This window comes from Nematolebias whitei, chromosome 14 (genome assembly GCF_014905685.2).
Source record: "Nematolebias whitei isolate Nwh7 chromosome 14, NemWhi1, whole genome shotgun sequence".
NCBI classification, from domain to species: domain Eukaryota; kingdom Metazoa; phylum Chordata; class Actinopteri; order Cyprinodontiformes; family Rivulidae; genus Nematolebias; species Nematolebias whitei.
Genome location: NC_056511.1, coordinates 9,749,847 through 9,765,881, shown reverse-complemented (window position 1 = coordinate 9,765,881; position 16,035 = coordinate 9,749,847). Strand labels below are relative to the sequence as shown.

The following is a 16,035-nucleotide window of genomic DNA, read 5'->3' as shown; positions in this document are numbered from 1 at the left end:
CTTTTGTTTTTTTGAATGTCCAGAGGACCAGATTGAACTTTTTTGGATTTTTCTACCTGGATTATTGAGCATGCATCAGGATGTTATTGATTATTGTCAAATTTCAAACAATATTATCGTTTATCGCAATATTTTCTGAGACAATCGCTCAGCAAAATGTGTTGTCGTGACGAGCCTACTGAACGACTTCCCTATTATTTGCTTTAATATGTTTCCCTTCCTTTTCTTCTTTTTTTGGGGTTAGGTTGGAGATTTTGGCGACACCAACAGTTGGCCGACTCCAGGAGAGATTGCAACCAAAGACATGCAGGTAAGTGTTGCTCATCAGTCACGGGTCAGTTTGGGGCATTCATTTGTTTAGTCTCGTTGTTCCACATCCAGCTTGGATTTTTGTCACGTTCTAAAAGATTGTATGACAAAATTGCATGAAGTTGCCACAAGGTTTCTCCTTAACTTCTTCTTAAGTCCAAACACAACAAACAGAGCGACTGTGAGACTAAAAGTTCTTGTTTTAAATGAAACTCTAGAGTTAGCTCTGAGAAATTCAACAAATACTAACTTTATTTAGAACATGTCCTAGATGTTGTTCATAAAATTGCTCTGTCAGCTAAAACTAAAGGCTGGTCATTTTGATCCTTTTTTTAATCAAAAAAAAAAAATAAAACCATCAGACAAAATGTTTCAAAGTGTTGAAGTATTAAAATAAGAAGCGTGAGGAAAATGAATAACTTGTAGCAAATGTGTTTTGACAGTTTAGTTTGTTTTAGGTGTGATATAAATCAATATTTCGTGTCTTCGGGGTATGAATCTTTGATGGCATGGCCGTTTCATTGATGAGTTTCTAATGAGAGAAGTCGACCTCATCTTCAGGAAAGAAAACTCTTCAGTCCCGGGATGAATGAGACTTAGAAGCAGAAATGATTCCTAATGAATTCTAAAACGTTTATCAGGAAAAAAAAGGGTTTTATTTAAGAAATGCTTCAAGTTTCAAGTAACGTTGAGCAGCCTGCGCCTGCGGTGGGTAAGTGTAGTTTTGATGCATGAAGTATTTCAGTTTGTTGCTGTAATTATACAGCAGATTAAAACGGCACATCCAGGCCACGCAAACCCTACCTGCTGGCCCGACTCCGTGTCCCCAGAACTCTGTCCCTTTTCCAACAATGTTCAGTCAGGTCATCTGGATGGTTTTTTTTTTTTTTCCTGAGACGTTTCGTCTTTCATCCAAAGGACTTCTTCAGTCCGAGGAGCGAAGCTACAGTCACTGTACATCGGACAAACTGTGCCGGTTTCCTGAAGTCCATCTTCCAGACTCAACTCGCTGCGACTCTACTCTGCCTCGATGTGGGCGGGGTTTACATAGTGCGCCCGACATAAACTCTAGGGCTGTACAATATTATCTGCATGGTATCAGTATCGGCCGACATTAACGTTAAAGTTCAATATCGGACATCGGCCATTCCATTAAAATAACTCGCAGATATAAAAGGTGCTGTCTTTGCCTGCAGCGGCAGCACAACGCGATGACGTCACGCGCGCCTACCTGATCTCACGGCAGAGAGGAAAATTCAAACTGTCGGCGGTGTGGAAGTTTTATTTTTCGTTGGTGAGGATGTCGGACTCTAAAGATTTGTGGACTGTTGAGCCTATCGTCCGCAGTCTGAGATATTTTTCCGACGTAACCTTATCCGAGTTACAAGCCGTCATTTCTACGTCATTGAGAAGCTAATAGCCGATAGCACGACTTGTTGGTGAGTTTAACCACAGACATTTGGACGTCGTGTTAGCCCCGTTAGCATGATTAGTCTTACAGCACAATGGATAGACAAAAACTTTGGACTTAAAAAGGCTGTCCTTGATGCACAGGAGTGCAGAGGATCCCACACTGCAGCTATAGGAACCTGGAACAAGCCTCCACAAGTGAGACAGCCTCACAGGTGACTAATGCTAATAAATAACATTTAACACTTTTCATTTAATCTACATTAAAGTGCTATGCACATGACTGTTACTGAATATATGTCACCAGCTCTTACAGCTGTTGCACAAATTTTGTAGCATATAAGCCTAAATAAGAGGGCTATGTTCTGACAATAAATTATATAAAATATCTGTATCGGCCGAATAAGTTTTAACAAATCAGCATATTGGATATTGGCCAAAAATCCAATATAGTGTCTCCCTAATAATTATATATATATTTTAAATTCAAGGCAAATACAACACCGCGATGAGCAAATAAATATAACAACTTGGCAAAACACTCATAGTCCTCCGCCTTAGTTTTCAAAAATGGCCGACGAGGCCAACTTCGAGTCCGTTTGGTCCAACTGTCTGAATTCTGTCATAAGCTAAAATTACACCTGTATCTGTGAATCTTTTCTGACAAACTGAGCAAAACAACATTTTGCTCAGTTTGTCAGAAAAGACATTTTAAGTTTTTTTTGTTGTTGTTTTTTTTAACGTCTAAAAAAGGTTTTTACATTTAACGTTTTCTGTGAAGTAAACATCGGGCAAGAAAGAGGTAGATTTATCGTTTGAGCTACAAAAGCAAACGTAAAACAGAAACCAGGCTTTGTCTTTTATTTTCACTTTGCTTGCAGAGAAGCTTCAGTCCAGATGAGTCCAGCTCAGATGTCCATAGCACCCCCCCCCCCCTTACATAACCATATCTTGAGCGACCCTACAGCTGTCAATCAAATCGAGTAAATCTTTGATTTGTGTCCTCTTACAGTCGCTGCAGATGGTAAATTCTCAGAGGTGCTTTTTACGCTCTTTAACAAAGTTGTCGAGCGACCCTGGCTGCTTCCTCTGAGTGAAAGCAGCCGAGGGGGCGCAGGTCCTGAGCAGGAAAACGAGGATCGTGTCATCCGGGCCAGGAATAACCTGCAGGTCCGGTGGCACAAATCAAACGTAGGAGGCGTTAGAGTTTGGGGATATTGGCCAAGGGCTGGGCGAGGTTGTCCTTTTAGGGATCCCCTTCATAAAGAAACCCCAGCTGGATCCGCTCTGCTGCTATTCTTAGTTCTGGTGGAGCTCACCGTCCCTGACGCCACATTCAGAGCCATAAATCAGTTTGCGAGTTCCACCGATGATGAGAAATGAGCTCTGAAATTTGATAAAGGCGTTTTTTTTCTTTACGGAGCGCTCAGCAGAAATCGTTGCTGCAGCTTCTCCAGAGATTTGACTCAACAAAGTGTCCTGATGGATATGTTCTAACTTTTGGATCGACGCTTTAGTCTCGTTTGAAGCTGAAACGCTGCAACACAACTTGGATTGATTTTTAGCTGCATCCCTTTTCTTAAAATGCCACTTTGCAGAAAAGTTGCAGTTCGTTAATCATTTAAAATCAATTTAAGCATAAACTAAAATCAACCCAGAAATCATTCAACACGGTCACTTTCCTTATTTATGTCAGCAAATTATAAATGAAGATATGTTCAAATATTTTCAATCTGGTACCATCATAAAAATGTCAGCTTATTTTTCTTTCAGCTGAATATTTTTGTATTTAGACAATATATTTAAAACATAGTCGACAAAAATGAAAAATCTAGTCATCCTTGGAAACCCGTGGTTTTTTCCTTACACTAATATTTTGTTTTATTCACTATCAGTTAGATATATTTGTAAATGGATAATTTTATTAAGTGTTTATAACCAGCTTTCTTCTCCAAACTAAGAACGTACCTAATTAATGCGTCATTTTGATCGGATAGTTTTGTTTCAGTCTTGTTAGATACAAATTCAAACAAATAAATAAAAATCTAAAAACTTGCAAGCGATTCTTTTTTCTAGCTCTATTTTTTGGCCAAAAGCAAAGTTTTATTTGGAGATCAGTTGACAGTGAAAACACTCAGCAGCTTTAAACATGTCATTTAAAATAAAAAACAATGAGTTTTAAGTACCGTAATTGCCGGTCTATAGAGTGCACCTGAATATAAGACGCGCACACTAAATTAAAAACAAACAAAACAATTTGTAAGCTGCAACTGTGTTTAAGCTGCAAGTGTTCACGTTGTAACATGAGTGGCAGCACACAGCTACGGAGAAATTACAACTCACGTTGCAGATTAAGATTCATCCACCACTTGGCATTTTATAGACTTTATTTTCCTGTTCAACACAGACCGTGTACCCCACGTGTCTTACTAACATCTACCTCTCACTCATGGTTACTCTACTAAATGACTAACACAAACTAACATGTAATGAACACATAAACTAGGCTAAGAACACACTAATCACTAAAAGAACAATGCTGAACAGCTAGCCGAAATGATTAGCAATGAGCATAAATTTTACGCATAATCCCTCCCTGAGGCCATGTGACCAGCGGTCGACCACAATGAACCAATGAGGTCGTCTCATTGAGTCACGGGGACCCACCCACCTGAAGAGACACGTGTATTGATGAGACTAACTGTATAAAGTTAAATTTTTATTCTTTTTTTAAATCTGACCAATGTAATTACCTAACAGGTCACAGCGGAACCAATGAAACGGGGAGGGGAGGAGCAAACGGGGAGGTGCAGAGCAAGTGCTCCGTGGAGGGGGGATGATATGGCCAAAACTTTTATCGCAATATATTTCTTAATTTCCGACGATAACGATATAATTCAATATCGATATCAAAGAAAAACTGTACAAATAAATTAAATATGCACCTTTTGTTTGTTTTTAGCCTTAAAAAGAAATTTTGAAATCGCCGTCAAATAAACATAAAACTCTCAACTTTGTCAATATTAATAGTTTTAACTTTAAATAACAACATAACCTAACCCATGCAGCAAACTGGGTTTCTCTTTTGATACAGCTGGGCGTGTTGTTTCAGGGACACACGTCGGCTCAGACTTTTATTGTGCTTCATCTTCTGACTCAGCGTATTCTATCGAGTGGAACAAGTTAAATGTGTTCCCACCGCTAGCCAGAACGAGACTCCGTCATATTTTGCAGCACACTGACGGAGACCTGCAGTTTATTGGATCTTAAGATAGCCGAACCACTTCCACACCGCCAAATTAGTCCTTTCTCTCATCAATTATTTCATCTGCTTTCTCTTCGCTTGTGAAAGCTTGTTCAGTCACATTCTGATGGTCATGGGAACTCATTTTGAAGAGAAAACTTAAACGTGCATTGGAGATTAGCCTAGCCCGCTACCGCTAACGCCCTCTGGACTCGAGCTCTGCGTAACATCTACATCATCACGCACTTATGTAATCGTGTTGCACCTTTTTCTGTTTGTGTTGAAACTAAAGCAGCCGCTTCAACCCGAACAGGAAAAGAAACGCGTCAGTGAAACGCCGTAATCGAAATATCGAGAATGTGCCTAAAACTCATATCACCGTTACTGAATAAAAGTATATCGTGACATATATCGATATGAAGTTTTTGTCCAGTCCTAATGTGAGCGCCCGAGTGTGACGAGGCTAAATGTTTTTGGCGTCAGGAAGTTCGTTAGCCCGTCCCAAAAACAAATCCATAAATTAGCCGCAGCATTGTATGAGCCGCGGGGTTCAAAGCTCGCGGAAAAAAGTAGCGGCTTATACACCGGAAAGTACGGTACATGTTTATTTCTTTTTATTATTATTATTATTTTTTAATGCTGGGGCAACAGTTGTGCATTCTGAATCCTATCACACAAAATAATATACTTCTTAAAATAAATATTGTAAACGGTTTTATTTTACACATTTAACGTTTTACAGCTTTAGAGGGAGAAAACATTAAAAGTTGCCATCTTTCTTTTCTAGTTTATTTATTTATAAATTGTTGACTTTTAATGCTTTAAAACGGGTGTTTTAAGATTTCATAATGAGTTTATTTTAATGAATCGGTGAGCGTGTTCTTACCTGCCTTGTGCATGAACAAGGTAAGTAGAACGGTTCGTTCTGTGCAGAAACGTCCAGTTTTTGTTTCGACTCCTCCGTCACGTTTTGCTTCAATTAACAGTGAAGCACCGTCTTCTGTACACCAGAGCTGCAGGTCGTGATCGTTTCTGTTTAACGTCACATTTTGAACTTGAACTGGCAGAAATGTTAGGACCCACACACTAAAAGGCATCACTTTCAACTTTCTCAGGATGAGACGTCTCGGCCGTCTTCAGTCACCGGTGGACGCTGTGACGAGCAGTTTGTGTGTCATTAGGAAATCAGAAACATAATAAACAGTTTTCTTCATTTCTCAGCACATGGTTTGGTCTGTGCTGGTATTATGGTATTTTATAATCAATGATTAACTACAGCAATGTCTTTTTTTTTTTTTTTTGCTGTTGCAAGAATGACTCAGCATTCTGGGATCTTAGTTGGTCTGTTATGTCTGCAGCCTTTCCACCGCCCTATTAATTCAAATTTAACTTCTGTCTGTGCTAAAACCCATCTAATTTCGATTTATGCAGAATTTACTATTAAAATGTTGCACTTCTTTGTTTTAGTAACACGTCGTGCCACTACTGAGATGACTTTTTGTTGTTGTTCACCCACAGGGAGCTCTGTCGACCGTTAGGTGAAGCTGCTGCTTCTGGTTATTTACAGCTTGTGCAACTGTCTCGAACGTTTTCTGTGTTTTATGAAAACAGGAAGAAGCGTAATGCGTCGGGTTGCTGGAGCAGAAGGCGACGCAGAAAAGCCTTTAGAGAGACGATAATTGTGTGTTTTTACTCTGACGCAGAGCAAGAACTGCTTGTTTATAGCAGGAGGAAGGTGCTCGTCTCCGGAGAACTGACTTCACGTTTTTGTTTTTTTAGCTGCTGAGCTGCAGAGCGTTTCCTACATGTTCTCTGTGTGTTTTCATCATGATTCACTACATTGTCCTCTCTAAACTGCTCTTCCCTCCCTCTGTTCAGATGGAGGCAGTGACACGGCCCGTGTCCTGCCCGTCGACTCACAGGCAGGTCAGAGACTCGTGGAGAAGCAGCGTAAGTTCAACCTGCAGCACATGAAACGTGCAGCCTGCCAACCTGCTAACATTCTGTCTGACGCGTTCATCTAAACACTGCAAATTCAACAGAAATGCGTTTACTGAATAAATTGGCTTGATTTTTTTTTTTATGTTGTGGTAAAACATGTGCTATGTTGCTTTTGTTAGAACGCAGGAGTTTTTAAGGGTTATTATTGACTTTGAGCATTCAAACTGCAGCAAATGGAAAATGTTCTTCCTTGTTGTCGTTTACTCCACTCTGTCCCTACTAACCAGACAAGATGTTGAATGCAGATTTTTTTAAAATTCCTTTAGGTTGAAGCCAGGGCTTAATTTGTAAATGGATCAATGCCGGAACGCAAATGACAAATGTTTGGTGCAGGGGGTCTGGAGTCCTCCTGCAGAATATTTTAAATAAAATAGATGTGATTTCCTGCGTTTTGGTGTATTTTAACGGGTTGTTAAACATCTACCTTTACTTACATTTGTAAACACTCCGCTTCTGTCAAGCATCCTACCCCCCTCCACCTTCCTTGACGGTTCCGAGCCGACTCTTCTCCACTGAATTCACTGTTCGACTCCACATGTGAAACCTCCAGGCGCCTTCTCTGTCTCTTCATGGCGGCTGCCTGTGGGCTCCTGCCTGGTTAGCTCGGCACTCACCCCCACCACTCTTTTAGGGACAGAGATTTTATTAAGGGTAGGCGGAAATGCTTACCGTTTTTTCTGACTATAAGGCGCAATACCAATGAACGGGTCAGGTCCGTTTTCATACATAAGGCGCACTGAGTTATAAGCGAAACAAAACGTATAAGTCAAACTTTATTCAACACATTCACAATAACTCCATAAAATCAGTTCGAGGTCAGTAAGCACAACCAGTTAATATTTGCAGTGCGCCTTAAAGTCAGAAAAATACGGTACTTGAAGATGCAGCTCGTATGCGATATTAAGAAGCCGTAAGTGGCTGTTGTGTTTAAAATGAGTGTTTATGTAATTATTTTCAGTTTACATATCCAGTATAAGTTTTATTTGTTCAAGGCAGTCATATTTGTTCATAACTTTATTATTAGTATGCCTGAGAGTTACCGGATCCAAGCAAACAGTTCCTGGAACGCACCCCGTCAAAATAAGAGCGTTCCCAGATCCTGTTCCAGCAGGATCTGTCTCAGATTAAGCCCTGGATGAATCTGTGAAAAGATGGTTCACTGTATTATTGTCGGCCTTGATGGAGCCGTTTCTGCCCGTGGTTAACTTGTGTAATTATATTTAAGCAGATTTAAACATTTTCCTGGTTTGCTTTTTGTACAGAATAAATTCGAACGGGTTTTATTTGGTGGTGGTTCATTTAGAAACCTAATGACTTAAACTGGCCACCTCTAAGATGCTTCTAAAACATCAGACTTTTATTCAATTTATACCATACCACTTTATTTATAGAGCACTTAAAACAGCTACAAGGCCAACCAAAGTGCTGTACAGACAAAACAACAGGTAACACACAAAGCAAAATACAAAATGAGGTAAATCAGAATATAGACGTAAAAACGATGCAGATAATGACGACAAACCAGTGTGGAGCATACAGGATCAAAACACAGATCATCTGGTGATGAAAGGAGCCTTGAATATTGAATATTGCCTTTATCAGCCCTGGATCCAAAGAGTATCCATAAGCTTCAGCATTTATCCCCTAACAATGTACACAAGTCTTGTTACCAAGTGTAAGTTGCAATGAACTGCACAGCTTTATTTGCTGTGGAATTAAACTACGACATTATTCTGCGTGATCTTTGTCAATTTGGCTGCTACCAAATGCAGATGCCAAAAAGAGGGCTGAAAATAATGTAACAGTTCAACTTTGGTTATGTTTAAAGTCAAATTTATTCATGACATTTACTCTTAACACAATGACGCCACTCGAACAGTGCAAATTTGTACATTTTCACAAATTAAACTCAACGGCGCACGTGACATCATAATGTGCTGGTGCTACAGGCATCCTTGTCACTGGGTTGTCATACAAAAACGGCACCTTTTAATAAATATATATGAACAGCACCTTTTATATCGGTGAGTTATTTTGATGGAATGGCCGATAACATGCCGATAATATCGTGCATCCCTTAAACAAAAATTGATTTGGGCCATTTTTGTCTGCAGTGTAAACGTAGCTAGGTTACATGCAGATAAGTGTTTCAGCTGTATTTTACCAAGAGAAACTTTAAGAGCCAAACACGCCAGAACGTTAACATGATAAATGCATTAAAAAAAACAAACGCTCAAATTGAATTAAAAAAACGTGTTTTCACGTGTTTCACTTATTGTGAATATTGATTTGATCGATCTTCTACAATCTGAATTAAACGACAGACAAAAAAAAAGTTCTTTATTTAAAGAAGCATCTTTATTTAAAAGCATCATTAGTGTATAAACCTCAATAGAATTAGTCATTGTTTGTTGGCACACAGCTTTAGTCTGGGTGAGTCCTTCTTTCTGTATTGGTTGTAAGAATTAAAGAGCAAGTCATGAAGTTAAAAGGCTTAACGCGTCATTACACATTAACTTAACCATCTTTATCCTGCAAGCAACCAAAACATAGAAGGGCCAGTACTAGTATAAGGCCGTTGTTTTAATATAAATGGGTTTTTTTGTTGTTGCACTATTCTTCTAACTTTGCACATTTCAGTGTGTGTTCACACCAAAAGCCGTGAAAACTGTTCCTCACTCTGCCGGACTTGTATGCAAACCTCCGAGAGCGTGAGATTGTGCAGAAGTGTGTGCTGCTGATAGCTAAGGAGAGGCTGCACGCTGTTGGATTTGAATAAATTTCAGGTCTGTGGGTAAAGATAACCAGCGAAGCCGATTCATAAATTACCCTGTACCCGTTTTCTTTGTGTCGTGCTGAGCAGGAGAACAGTGACAGGCTTTCTCTGCTGCAGTCAAATGTTGTTTGGAAGCCCCAAACCACATGCAAACCCCTCTTTGTCCTTTTACTGTAATCCAAACTCAACTTTTATCAGTGTAATATGTCTCGTATAAAACCTTCTCTGTACAATTACTATTACATAATCACTCTACTCATATTTTAGCTTTTGAAAGCATTTTCATGTGTGTACACAGTTCATTATTTTAGCAATTCTACACAAAAAAGTATAAGATCAAAATGAGGAAGAACGATTTTCAGTGTTAAAGAAGAGGTAGAATGTCTGGAACAGTAACATTTGGTGGCATTTGTTTAGAAAGTACAGTAGTCCCTCATTTTGTGGTTCGACTTTTGCGGACTCTCTTTAGCGGGTTTTCAACGTAAGATTGTACACGACACGTGATTGATGGAAGGCAACCAACCAGAGCATTGTGCTGAGGGGCGAACTGGCCATCGGGAGCACCGGGACATTTCTCGGTGGCCTGGCCTGCTCAGTGATCGCTGAGGGGCCCCCTCCTTTCTCTTTCTGAGGCTGTCTGTCACAACAGACACACAACAGATGGGCATACAACCTGATGTGTGTCTCTGCTCTGCTGCGACAGGCAGCCTCGGAAAAAGAAAGTGTGTGTGTGTGGGGGGTGTTTCTGCCTTATACCTGAGTGAGCTGCACAAGCTGTATGGATTATTATAATTTTTTTTTATTTAAAATTATCAAGCGCGACCCGAACTGAGCCTTTAGTCCCCCTCGGTGATCACTGAGCGGGCCAGGCCACCGGGAAATGTCCCGGTGCTCCTGGCCAGCCCGCTCCCAGGATTAGCTCAGTAACCGTAGCATCAGTCTGTTTGCTCTCTTTCGCTGTGCTCTTTTAGAGCGTTTAAAGTTTAGAACATTAAGAACGTTTCAAGAGTGTGGGAAGTTTTTATAAAACCTTCAAATATATATAAACACTTAAATAAGTGTAACGCTCCTACTTCGCAGATTTTCACTTATCGCGGGGGTGTCTGTATCACCCCTGCGATAAGTGAGACTACTCTATTTAATCTGTACTCTGAGAAAATGCATATCTCCTTATCAAGTCGTCGTAAATACCTTCATCAAGTTGTGCAAGTCATCCGTCCTCATCCTCAGTGAATTCATGAGAAAAGAGATGGACTGAGTTTAGAAACTCAACCATTGAGCACCAGCTCATTCTGGTTTTATTGATTCATTGTTTATTGTTCTTTTAACTAGCTCGGATCAGAGCCTGAATAAAAGCGGTGACCCAAGCTACAAGTGTTCAGCAGGATGGATCAGTGGTTAGCACTTCCTCCTCACAGCAAGAAGGTCCTGGGTTCAATCCTGGGGTTGGGCCTGAGTTCCTTCTATGACGTTTGTGTGTATTCCTCATGTTTGCGTGGGTTTCCTGTGAGTACTCTGGGTTCCTCCCCGCAGTCCAGTAACCTGGCGTCAGGCGACCTTCAGGCCCGGGCCTCTCTTGCTAAAGATCTGTGATCTCAGGGAATGTGCCTTCAGCAGAACTTCGTTCTTCATCCAATTCTCCCCCGCTTCCTTTTTATGAATTTGCTTTTAAATAACACATTTATACACATTTTCTCAAAGAGTTTTCAAGTTAACCTAATGTTTTCCCTTCACAGAGCAGCCGTGTACAGATATATTCATGTTTTTGATTCATTAATGGTCAGAAAATGTTTGTTTTTCTAACAAAATTAGGTTTTAAAGGGCTTAGATACGTCAGCAACTTTTGCTGCATCAATCATGTTTACCTTAAATTTTAAGGCTAACCTTAAATGTACATAACCTCCATGTTTTTGTCGATGCATCTGTCTTTTTTGTGGTTCTAAAACATGTTTTTCTTTTTGTCTGGAGAACTGTAGAGTAGCTCAAGTGTAGTGTAATTTTAATGTGTGCTCATTTGTTTAATGGTGTTTAGAGGTTTGTGTTGAACTCATGAGTTATTTATGGCTATACAAACATTTGGCTTCAGAAAAAGTCCAGTAAAGATTTGTTTACCTTGAAACTTCTTCTAAACTATGTACCCATCCGCAGACGTCACTACAGCTATACGTGATGATTCTAGCTTAATTTTGGTGATGGGAGATTTTAACGTTTGACTTAAAGAGCTTTGCTTCTTGTATTGTTTTGATGGGATTAAACGTGCACTGAGTGGGTTTTAGCATGTTTGCATGTTCAGTTTGTACAATCTTTAAAGCATGTTTCAGCCCATAATTCACTTGATTTTACCAGAAAATTATGTTAAATTTTTATCTGCGTGTCAAATTTAAACCAAGTTTGAATCCCTGAGTACTTCCAAACTCTGTTAATGAAATTAATCTTGACAGAAAATATCTAAAGATTAGCTCACATTACATCGTTTGTAACTTAACATATATATATATATATATATATATATTTTTATTTTTTTTCAGGGTCCTAAAAGGATAACGGCTAAGAAGGAGTTAAAGGAGAAGAGGGAGAGCATCGAGGAGAGCAAGGAGAACCTGAAAGCCAAGTCGGACGACTCGGGAGAGGAGAAGAACGGGGACGACGACTCCCAGAAAAACGGGTCGAAGAAAAAAGGTGACTTTCTAAAAGACGGCGACCGTTTGGATGCTCCAAAACATGAGCGAGACTTGGTGTTGAGGAAAATGACCAAACGGTTTCTGCTTGTTGAAAATCCCAAACCGTGAATGTTAAGACGAACAAATCAGGCGTGAACCTTAAACTGGCCTGAGATGGTTTTAACTGCAGCGTAGTTTTTAAAGAAGCAGATTTGGCAACATCTGCAGGTTTGCTCAATAAATTTAACTTTTACAAGAACCACATTTTAAACTAGTTTAGACTTTATTTATTTTAGGTTGGAATGATTACACAACTTAAAGCTTGAGTGACGGATAATTCAATTCATTTTATTTATAAAGCACCAAGTCACAACAGAAGTCGTCTCAGGGCACTGAACAGAAACATTCATATATAAAAAATAAGTTAATAACATTATTTATCTGAGGATCAGACTGCTTTAAGTTCAACTTCATCACCGAACCTTCATCTTGAGCAACATGAAGGCGACAGTGGAAAGGAAAAACTCCCTCATGAGGAAGCAACCTTTAGTAGAACCGGACTCAGGACAAGCGGCCATCTGCTTCGACCGACTGGGTTTGAGAGGAACAGATACACAATGGCAGGTCAAGAATCACATGTTAAGAAAGAAATATTATCAAATGAAAACTTTAATTTTAACAATTAGTTTAAGGAAATGAGGCCAATTTGTCCTCCAGTAGTCCACGCCTATAGCAGCATAACAAGCCAACCCTAACTATAGGATTTATCGAAAAGGAAAGTCTTAATCCCAGTCTTAAAACTGGACAATGTGTCAGCCTCACAGACAGAAACTGGAAGTTGGTTCCACAAGAGAGGAGCCTGATAACCGAAAGATCTTCCTCCCATTCTGCTTTTGGAAACTCTAGGAAACACAAGTAAGCCTGCAGTCTGAGAGTGAAGTGCTCTGTTAGGAAAATATGGAACAATAAAATCTCAAATATAAGATGGAGCTAGGTTGTTGAGGGCTTTGTAGGTTAGAAGTAAGATTTTGAATTCAGTTCTGGATTTGACTGGGAGCCAATGGAGAGAAGCTAAAACTGGAGAGATCATCTCTCCCACTAACTCCAGTTAAGACTCTGGCAGCAGCATTTTGGATTAACTGGAGACTTTAAAGAAGTGTTTGGACACACAGATGACAAACCATTGCAATAGTCCAGTCTAGACGTGACAAATGCATGAACCAGTTTCTTCATTTTTAGATGAGATGTTTCTAATTTTAACAATATTACACAGGTGGAAGAAGGCGGTTAACCTGCTAATATTTGGTTAAATGTTTCTTATCAAGTTGCACCTCAACCAAAGGTTTTTTGTATATCATCCACGAGCTTCGGGCTCGATTCTCTGTGGATGTTTGACCACTCGTGGCAGAACTGGTCCAGCTGATCAGTGTTTTAGGAACTCTGTTCCAGAAGCTTAACATTCCCCTGTTTTATCCAATCGGAAACCGGTTCTGATGTTAAAAGAATTTGGGGATCCATCTCCATAAACGTTTTGTCAACTTTCTGCATGACTTCCATAGCATGATGCTACCACCGCCGTGCTGGAACAGTGTTCTTGGGTCTTAAAGCCACGCCTACTTGTTGTGAATTTAACTTAAAATCCCGGTCTTTGTCTCATCTGACCATGAAACTTCTCTGCAGAGGACGGTTGTCTCGTCCATGTAGGCAGCTACAGATGGAGCAGGAGCTTCTCTCGGTCTGTGCTCATGTAGAACTGGCTTCTCTGTGGACCGTGATCCTGGGGATCCACCAGCTCATGGCAGGTTTCAGCCGTGGTACGGTGGGTTCAACTTTCTGCACAACTCTGTGTGGATTAGAGAAAATTCACAATAAATTTAAACTTGTGCATCCGATTATTGTTTTAAAATAATTGAAGTTGTATAATCATCCTATCCTGGAGAAAAACCGTTAAATTAAATAATTAACTGACGCCCTGAAACGTGTTTATATGCATAGACTGATGACGCAACATACGTATTTAGTCTTTTCATGCCAGCTTTGCATCGGTTGTCTTTTTAAAACAGCAGGGTAGAGCTGCAGATGAGTCAGGTATAAATTTCAGGTGTTCTTTGAGCTTTTTGTCGTTTCTTTGACTCAACCAAAAAAACTTTACAACTCTGATTTTAGGATTAATGCAAAGATGTTATAAGCAGTTCTTGCAAAATAATGAACTAATTTTCCATGTTTGCGTTGTTAAAATGGTAAAATGATTTAAAAATATCTGCATAAACCTTTACTCAGTGGGCTCAGTGTTAATTGAGGATTCATCTCCTCCACTTGGAAGCTTTTTTATTTTTAATTGTGATTGTAAGATTGCATTTTTGCCAACTCATTTCCCTCTTGGAGGAAGCTCCCTCTCAAAGCGACCAGTCATCCTGTAAAGCAGCAGATCACTGATGCTGCCTGTTGTTCAGCAGAGGTACTGCAGGAGACGGTCCTGTTTGTAAAATGTAAGTTGCACATTAACCTCATCATCCATTAAAGCAGTCCACCGTCCAGTGCTGCCAAAAATGTTGTTGCTGCTAAAAGTGCAGAAAGCTGCTCGTCTGCAACGTGAGCCACGTCACCGTTAGAAGTTTGGTTTAGAAAAGGAAAACTGAAACTTTTTTTTTTGTTAGCAAAGATCATTAGTTCTTACTGGTTAGATGAAACAAGAAACTGATAAAGAACAGCTGACTGGTCTGCACATTAAACTACAGATATAATTACAGGTGTTAAGAGTTGTATTTAAATGTCACTTTCTGTATTTTGTAATCCACACCTCAACAAATAAAATAAAACCATTTTAAAATAATTTCTTTGATTTACAAATTGGTTTAGCTAAACCTTCAAAATTATTAAATATAGCTTTTATTCTAAATGTAGCTGGTGGCTTTCAACACATTTCTCTGGTCTTTAATTATTACATTTGATGGAAACTGGTGGTTCAGTTGGTAGAACTGTTGCCTCTCAGCGAGAAGGTCGACGGATCGAATCCCAGCCCGGGACTTTTCTGGATGGAATTTGCATGGTCTCTCATGATTTGCATGTGTGGGTTTTCTCCAGGTACTCCAGTTTCCTCCCACAGACCAAAAACATGCATGTTAGGCTGATTGGTAACTCTAAATTGTCTCTAGATGTGAGTGAGAGAGTGAATGGTTGTTTGTCTCGTTTGTCTCTATGTGTCCCTGTGATGGACTTGAGACCTGTCCAGGGTGTCCCCTGCCTCTCGCACAGTGATTGCTGGACACGGACATCAGTGACCCCCGAGACCCAAAAAGGAAGAAGCGAGTAAAGATGTTGGATGAATGGACGGATGGTTTGTTGTTTGGTTGAATGGATAGATGGATTGATGGTTGGTTGGTTGGTTGGTTGGTTGGTTGGTTGGATGATTTAATTGATGGGTGGATGGATAATTGGTTGGTTGGTTTGTTAGTTGGTTGAATGGTTGGTTTGTTGGTTGAATTGATGGTTGGTTGGATGGCTAGATTGTTGGTTGAGTTGGCTGAATGGTTGGTTGGTTAGTTGGTTGGATTGATGGTTGGTTGGTTGGTTGATTGGTTTATTGGTTGGATGGATGATTGGTTGGTTAGTTGGTTGAATGGTTGGTTGGTTGG

At 39.9% G+C, this 16,035-nt stretch overlaps 1 protein-coding gene across 3 annotated transcripts in view; it reads left to right on the top strand.

Moving 5' to 3' along the window:
• The window catches only part of larp1 (La ribonucleoprotein 1, translational regulator), a 69,367-nt gene that overhangs the window by 31,806 nt on the left and 21,526 nt on the right, over window positions 1-16,035 (top strand). For 2 of the 3 annotated variants that reach the window (XM_037687819.1, XM_037687818.1), the window contains exons 3-5: window positions 245-310; window positions 6,842-6,913; window positions 12,269-12,419. In XM_037687819.1, coding sequence (XP_037543747.1) covers window positions 245-310; window positions 6,842-6,913; window positions 12,269-12,419 — 289 coding nt within the window. The remainder of the gene's footprint in view (window positions 1-244; window positions 311-6,841; window positions 6,914-12,268; window positions 12,420-16,035) is intronic. The other variant, XM_037687821.1, reaches the window with a different exon arrangement.